The sequence below is a fragment of the Priapulus caudatus genome, unplaced genomic scaffold (assembly GCF_000485595.1).
Source record: "Priapulus caudatus unplaced genomic scaffold, Priapulus_caudatus-5.0.1 Scaffold593, whole genome shotgun sequence".
NCBI lineage: Eukaryota > Metazoa > Priapulida > Priapulimorpha > Priapulimorphida > Priapulidae > Priapulus > Priapulus caudatus.
The window spans coordinates 83,070-90,454 of NW_014577654.1; the positions used below are offsets into that span (position 1 = coordinate 83,070).

At 42.5% G+C, this 7,385-nt stretch overlaps 1 protein-coding gene across 1 annotated transcript in view; it reads left to right on the forward strand.

The window, feature by feature from the left end:
* The first annotated feature begins 5,594 nt into the window (after positions 1 to 5,594).
* Positions 5,595 to 7,385, forward strand: part of LOC106811937 (sodium-coupled monocarboxylate transporter 1-like) — an 8,937-nt gene continuing 7,146 nt past the window's right edge. Inside the window, exons 1-2 of the mRNA XM_014815681.1 lie at positions 5,595 to 5,673; positions 5,879 to 6,262. Coding sequence (XP_014671167.1) covers positions 5,915 to 6,262 — 348 coding nt within the window. The 5' untranslated portion in view covers positions 5,595 to 5,673; positions 5,879 to 5,914. The remainder of the gene's footprint in view (positions 5,674 to 5,878; positions 6,263 to 7,385) is intronic.

Consider the following 7,385-nt stretch of genomic DNA (forward strand, 5'->3'; position numbering starts at 1 on the left):
AAGTGACTGGACCGAATCGAAATGGGTATGTTGAAGACAAGCAGCCAGCCAGCACGTCTATTTGACATAGCCACCCTTACGTCCTACTAACGCGAAGTGTGCTCTAAACAGCGAAATGTGCGGAATGTGCGCGGTAATGTGCAAGAAATGTGCGCGAAATGTGTCGGAATGTGCAGGAATGTGCTACTAACAGCGAAATGTGTACCTTAAACAGCGGTGTGTACTAACAGCGGAATGTGCTATAAACAGCGGATATGTGGCGCGGAATGGGTAGAATGTGGGCAATGTGAATCAATACTGCCGCAATTATAAATGTGTAAAAATATATGACTAAACGCGGATGGCACTACTACAGTCGAAGTGTGGTGCTAAACATGCGGAATGTGCGCGAACGGGATGGGTAGAATGTGGCGATGTGCATCATAACTGCCGCAATGTATCAAATATGAGTAAAAAATTTATACTAAACAGCGAATTTGCACTAAACAGGAAATGTGGTACTAAACACGGGAAGGTACAGCATAACTCCGCAATGTATCAAAGGATGTGATAAAAAATATTATATAAACAACGATATGTGGACTAAAAGCGGATGTAACATCATAACTGCGCCGCAATGTGAGGTTCAAAGTGTGTAAAATAAATATTATACTAAACAGCGAAATGTGCTACTAAACAGCGAAATTGTACTAAAAGCGGAATGTTGCACATACACTGCCGCAATGTATCGAAGTGTAAAGAAATATTATACTAAAGCGCGAATGTGCTACTAACAGCGAATGTGGTACTAAACAGGGAATGTGTGCAGAATAGGTAAGAAATGTGGCGCAATGATGGCAGTCATAACTGCGCAAGATGTATCAAATGTGTAAAAATCTTATACTAACAGCCGAATGTGCTTTAAACAGTGAAATGTGCTACAAAACGCGCAATGGCTTCAATAACTGCCGGCATGTATCAAATGGTGTAAATTTGATACTAAACAGCGAAATGTGGTATCTAAAAGCGGAATGTGCATCAATAAACTGCCGCAATGTATCAAAATGTGTAAATAATATTATACTAAACAGCTGAATGCGATACTAAAAGCGGATGTGCCATCAATAACTGTCCGCATGTATCAAAATTGTAAGAAAGTATACTAACATCGGAATGTGTAATAAACACGCGAATTGATATTAACAGCGGAGATGTACGCGATGATGGGTAGAGGTGGCAATTGCACCAATACTGCGCATGTATCAATGTGTAAAAAGGTTTCTACTAAACAGCGGATGTGAGGGAATGGTGAAGAAATGTGTGCTGTGTGCACGTTATTATGTGCGTGGTGCAGTCGTACACGTATCGGTGCGTGCGTGGTTTAGTAACGTGGGTGTGTGCAGGTCAGTGAGTGCGTGCTGTGCAGAGCGTGCGTATGCCACTATACGTGGCGGCGTGCGTGTGCACGTAACCTGCGTGCATGCGTGCGTGCGTGTGTGCGTGCGTGCGTGCGGCGTTTGGATGGAACGTGGCGGTGCGTATTGCATATGCACGTACACATGCGTGCATGGTTGGTGGTGTGCACGTCGAGTGCGTGGTGGCGTAGTGTGGCACGTACACGTGCGTGCATGGTGTGGGCGTGCATGTGCACGTACACGTGCGTGGGTAGCGAGCCTGCGTGACCCGTCGTGTGTGTAAAAATGTATAAAAATGTTGATTAACAGGGATGCTGCTATCTAACGGAAAGGTTGCTACTAACAGCGGAATGGCGCGGAATGGGTAGAATGTGGCGCAATGTGCATATAACTGCCGCAATGTATCAAAATGTGTAAAACCATATTATTATAAACACGGATATGTGTACTAAAACAGCGAAATGTGCCCGCGGAATGGGTAGAATGTGGCGCAATGTTGCTCAATAACTGCCGCATGTATCAAATGTGAAAAATAGTTTTACTAAACGCGAGATGTGCTATAACAGCGAAATGTGGGACTAACAGCGGAATTGGTACTAAAGCAGAGAAATGGTCACCTAAACGCGGAATGTGCGCGGAAGATGGTAGAATGTGGCGCGAGATGTGTGCAGATCAATAACTGCCGCATGTAATCAAAAATGTGGTAAAAAAGATTATACTAACAGGCGAAATGGTGCTCTAAACAGCCGAAATGTGCTACTAACTGGCGAAATGTGTACTAAGACTGGCGGAATGTGCGCGGAATGTAGTAGAATACCTCTAACGCCGAAGATGAGCGCGAAATGATCAATCATCATACATAATTAAATTAAATTAGTTTGTATTAAATTAAGGTTAATTGTTATAATGATCTGAAATGAAAGAATGCTTAATTATTTTAATTAATTATTAAATGACGCGATATGTGTGAAAATGACCGACCTATGAGGGTCTCTCCCCCCCCCTTCTCATCTCTCTCTCTCATCTTCCCTTATCATTGTTCTCTCTCTAATCTCTCTCTCGCCGCTCTCTCTTTGATCATCTCTCTCTCTCTCTCTCTCTCTCTCTCTCTCTCCTCTCTCTATTACGTCTCTCTCTCTCTCTCTCTCTTCTCTCTCTCTCTCTCTCTCTCTCTTCTCTTTCTCTCTGTACTTTTTTCATCCTAGTCCCTATCTCTTCTTTCTACTCTCTCTCTTCTCTCTCGTCTCTCTCTCTTTATGTACTGACTGGTATATGCAGCCGAGACCTTACATGCAAGGTCTGCTTCCTATTTCATAAGTGAGGTCTACTGATGGAATATTATCATGGAAATCTATGTTGGGATAATCCCTCTTTATTTTAAATTCGTAATTTTGGCAAAATATTTTTCTTCTTGGGAGATATTGCGCATTCGCGAGCACTGTTTCAAAGGTGCAGTACGACCTAAATTAAAGTACGTAATATAGCTCGCTGTGGGAGAGAAGGATGGGAAACCAAGGGAAGGTGGCAGGGAAGACAGCCGAGGGGCGGTGGGAGAAAAAGGAGGCTGAGCGTGCGACAAGGGAGACAAGGGGAAGGGCGGGCGGGGATGAAGTAGTAGTTTTGCACCCTACTGGCTAGGGCGCTCTCCTAATTATAAACACAGGTCTACTGATAATAATTTATTACAGAAGCCTATGCTGAGATACCCCCTTACCATATTAAATGCATTTTCAACACAAAATATAATTATTCCGGTGATATATTGCGCATACGCAATTAACTTGTTGTACAGTTTTAGCTATCCCCCGTTCAGCCAGTTTTTCAACAATTTTTTGGTAGGCTAGACGACATCTCGAGGGTCTTGTTAACTGCGCCTTTATAAAATCCGATTTCCAAATCTCGAGAAGAGCGACAGTGTCTTTGTGATACCACAGTCGATCAACCCCTTCTGCTGCTTTTTTGGGCATTTTGACGGATATTTTAACTCAATGAAAATACTGAAAAACGCGCGTGTGTAGAAACTGAGAAATGCGGCAGTAAAGCGGAAGTTGACACTGACGATATCATTCTACCACCGTAATAATTTTGTCGCGTGTCGTGTGTCGGTGCACGTTCACACGGTAAAAAATGAACCAGCGCTGGGTCCCGGATCACTTTTGTACAGTGAAAAAATTAAACGCTTGGCCCGGGTCAAATTTAGCCCGGATAATTTTTCGACCCGGGAGAAATTGCTCCGTCTGAACGCGGCTCGTCGTTATCCGCCGTAATAGACGCCGTCGCTCGTTAGTTGATAGGCGACAGTTAACAAGCATTGTCGGATATCAGGTCTGTAGGCGTCTGGCTTAGTGCGTGTATTTGCTCAATTACTGTGACTTTTGTATAATTCTGCGTTTAATCGGTTGCGTGTACGGCCGATCAATTTTATGTTGCTGAATGTGTGCTGAATGCTGAATGTGAATGTGAATGTGAATGTGAATGTGAATGTGAATGTGAATGCTGATTGCTGAATGTGAATGTGAATGAGAATGATTACGATTATAATATATCGGTATTGCTTTTGATGTTTTGATTTGCATTACTAACCGGCAATCCAGTTCAACGTAATAGACGGCTGCTATTAAATTAATTCATCATCAGGCTATGTAAAAATTGCATAAATTTAGTGGCATTACAATTGCAATCTGAATCAGTAATTTTCCATTTTGAAGTATGGTTCTATTTGAATTGAGACAGAGCTAACAACAGAATCTGCAATACAGTATAATACAATAAAATGTAATGTAAATGTCTGTGTACACGCATGCGCGCGTGTGTGTAATATTTTTTTTAAACATTTTTAGTTAAGTGTCATTAATAATTTATTTATTTGGGATAAAAGTCAATATAATCATATCATCATATCATCTCTTTCTCTCTCGCTCTCTCCAGAGACTCTCTCTCTCTCTCTCTCTCTCTCGGTTCCATCTCTCCTCCCTCCTCTTCTCTCCTCTCATCTTCTCCTCTAGTCCCGAGACTGATCCTGGTCTCTCTACTGTCTTCTGCTCTCTCTCTCTCTCTCTCGGCTAATCTCCCTCTCTTTAATAATATATATATATATATATATATATATAATCTTTCATGTATTAATCAAAGTTTGTTTTCATACGAATGGGATTTGACTGATGAAATAAGAACTATTATAATTGATAGAATAGGCTGCGACGAGCTAGCAGGTGACTCGTGACGTCACATGCAAAACTATTATATCGTGTATATTTATCTTTTCCTCTTGCTGTATATAAATATATATATATATATATGTATATATTTATATATTCTCTCAAGTATTTATCAAAGTTTGGTTCCATGCTAATGCGAATAATAGAATAAGTCGTATTTCCTAATTTTTTCATTTGAAATGTCATCGGGCACACACCGGCAGAGTTCATTTTTTGGGAGTGGTTGGAAGATGGCGGCAGTGGCGCAGTGTGGCGTCTCTTTCTTGTCTACCGTAGATAGGCTAAGCGCTATCCAGTTAGTATAGAGATATATATATAGAAAGCAGTAGTCCGCTCTTGATATTGTTAGCGTATGAATATATCAGCGGTGAATAATGACAGATCATGAAACTGTATCCGTCCTGATTCACCCCCCGATGATGAGTACATATGTGTATACCCTTTATTACTTTAGTGTCTAACCCTCATAATAACGAACCATTGAGATTTCAAACTACTCATGTCAAATACGCCGTCTATACAGCTGTCACTATTTTCCTCATATAATTTACGATTTTATGACGATTATAGTGATAGCAATGCGCTTCGTAATAGCTGCTTGCAGAAAATGCTGCAAGATTTTATGGCCAATGGGGTGGCATAACCGCTTTGCAATCGCGTCAACCTACCCCACCGATAGCGTGTAAAAATAATTTTTTTTTTACTTGCCCCGTAAATACAGTGATTATAAAATAGTTTTTTTCCATGAATAAATAAGTCGCCGCTCCTAACACCGTTTTTGTCTGCAGTCGTAAATTTGTACGAGCGTTGTCGCTGCTTGTCTCAGCCACAACTCGAGATAAGCAGCTAGCATTATGGCAAAAGAGCCTACTACATGAAGCAACATAAATCCAGTCGCGCCCCATGTTGGTGAGGTAGCAGTGTCGAACCAGGCGCGCATTCCTGTATAAAAACAGCTGGTCATCAAGAAACCAGGACAGCAGGTAGACGCAGCGAACACGCAAAACCAACCGAAGGAAACGAATGAACACAGGCAATCCCATTAAATCTCGTCAGAGCAAGTAAGTGCGCTGGTACGCTTGTTCGATGCCCGGACTCACAGGGCTATACACTGTCTTTTGAAAAATATGTTTAATTGTCAAGCCATGTATCAGGCCATCGATGTACGAATCAATGAAACATTTAATTAATGTGTTATACGTATGAATATAATATGATTTCAGCAGATACCCTATTCAAATCCCGTGCTGTTTTTATGTCAAACAGAACCTGACTTTTGACGACGACAGGAACGCCAACAAAATGGAGACGCCGACGGCGACAACGTTCTCCTACATTGACTACATCGTATTCGCGCTGTCGCTCTTGCTGTCGGCTGCTATCGGCGTCTACCACGGATGCGTCGGCTCTAAGCAGACGACGACAGACGAGTTCCTGATGGGCGGCAAGAACATGGGAGTCATACCGGTCGCGCTGTCCATGGTCGCCAGCTTTCTGTCGGCCATCTCACTGCTCGGCCAGCCTGCTGAGATGTATTACTACGGCACACAGTATTGCTTGTGGACGTTATGTGTCATCATTGCCTTCCCGGTGGCAGCAAACATCTTCATTCCTATCTTCCATGAGTTGGAATTGACGAGCGCTTACGAGGTGCGCAAGTTGTTATGACATTGTTCTAATCAAATAGCGGAAGTTAATACTCCGAACAGACTGCAAAATGTGATCCTACGTCAAACTAGTTCGGGCCAAACCCGAGCCAGGCGCGCGCTAAATCGCAGCGTACATAATTACACAACCGGGCTCAACCGGGCTAAGTTAGCACGGCTTGACTGCGCATGTTCAGTTTAGCTTGTTACGTCACTTAGCAGACAGCAATGACAACAGTACCCCTGATAGAATAATTAGGATTTATACTGCATTATTGTAATAGCAGAAGAAGAGAAAGGATATTAACAGGTTATTTAATAGGCAGCAGAAGTTGCAACCGGCGTATAATCGAATCTGTGTATCAGATTATAATTCAATTGAGCCATTTTATCAGCAATGAAAGTGCAAACATGCACATCCCTACGACTGCCTTACCATACATTCTGGATAGATTCTTCTTAAGTTGTAATTAGGTTCTAGTGAAGCGAAAATCAAAAACAAAATTTGCAGACACAACTTCACACGCTACTATGTTTTTCTGTGATCCACATAAGGCTATGCGCATGCGTATACGGTAATTTAGCTTGCGCCTGGCCCCAGATTGAGCAAACACACAACTCAGCGCGGGCTAACTTAGTACGGGATAGCTTAGAACGCTTCGCAGCGGCCACTTCCATTCGCGATCGAAGCTAATTTAGACCGGACTAGCGTGTATTTAGCCCGGTATAGAGTGTACACACTGCAAACATTTAGCGCGCGCCTAACCCGGACTAGTTTGATGTAGGATCAAATTTGCAGTTTGTACCGGGTATAAATAACGAGTTGATTAACACCAACATATGAAATCACTTTCCTCTCCTTCATTGCCGACATTTGCATTCTCTCTCTCTCTCTCTCTCTCTCTCTCTCTCTCTCTCTCTCTCTCTCTCTCTCTGTATGTGTGTGCACGCGCGCGTGTGTCTTTGTCTTTCTCTGTGTGTCTCTCTCTTTTTTTTTTTCTATTCCTCATTTGCTTTCTCTCTCTCTCTCTCTCTCTCTCTGTCTCTTTCTCTCTTACCCCTTTCTCTCTCTCTCTCTCTCTCTCTCTCTCTCTCTCTCTCTCTCTCTCTCTCTCTCTCTCTCTCTC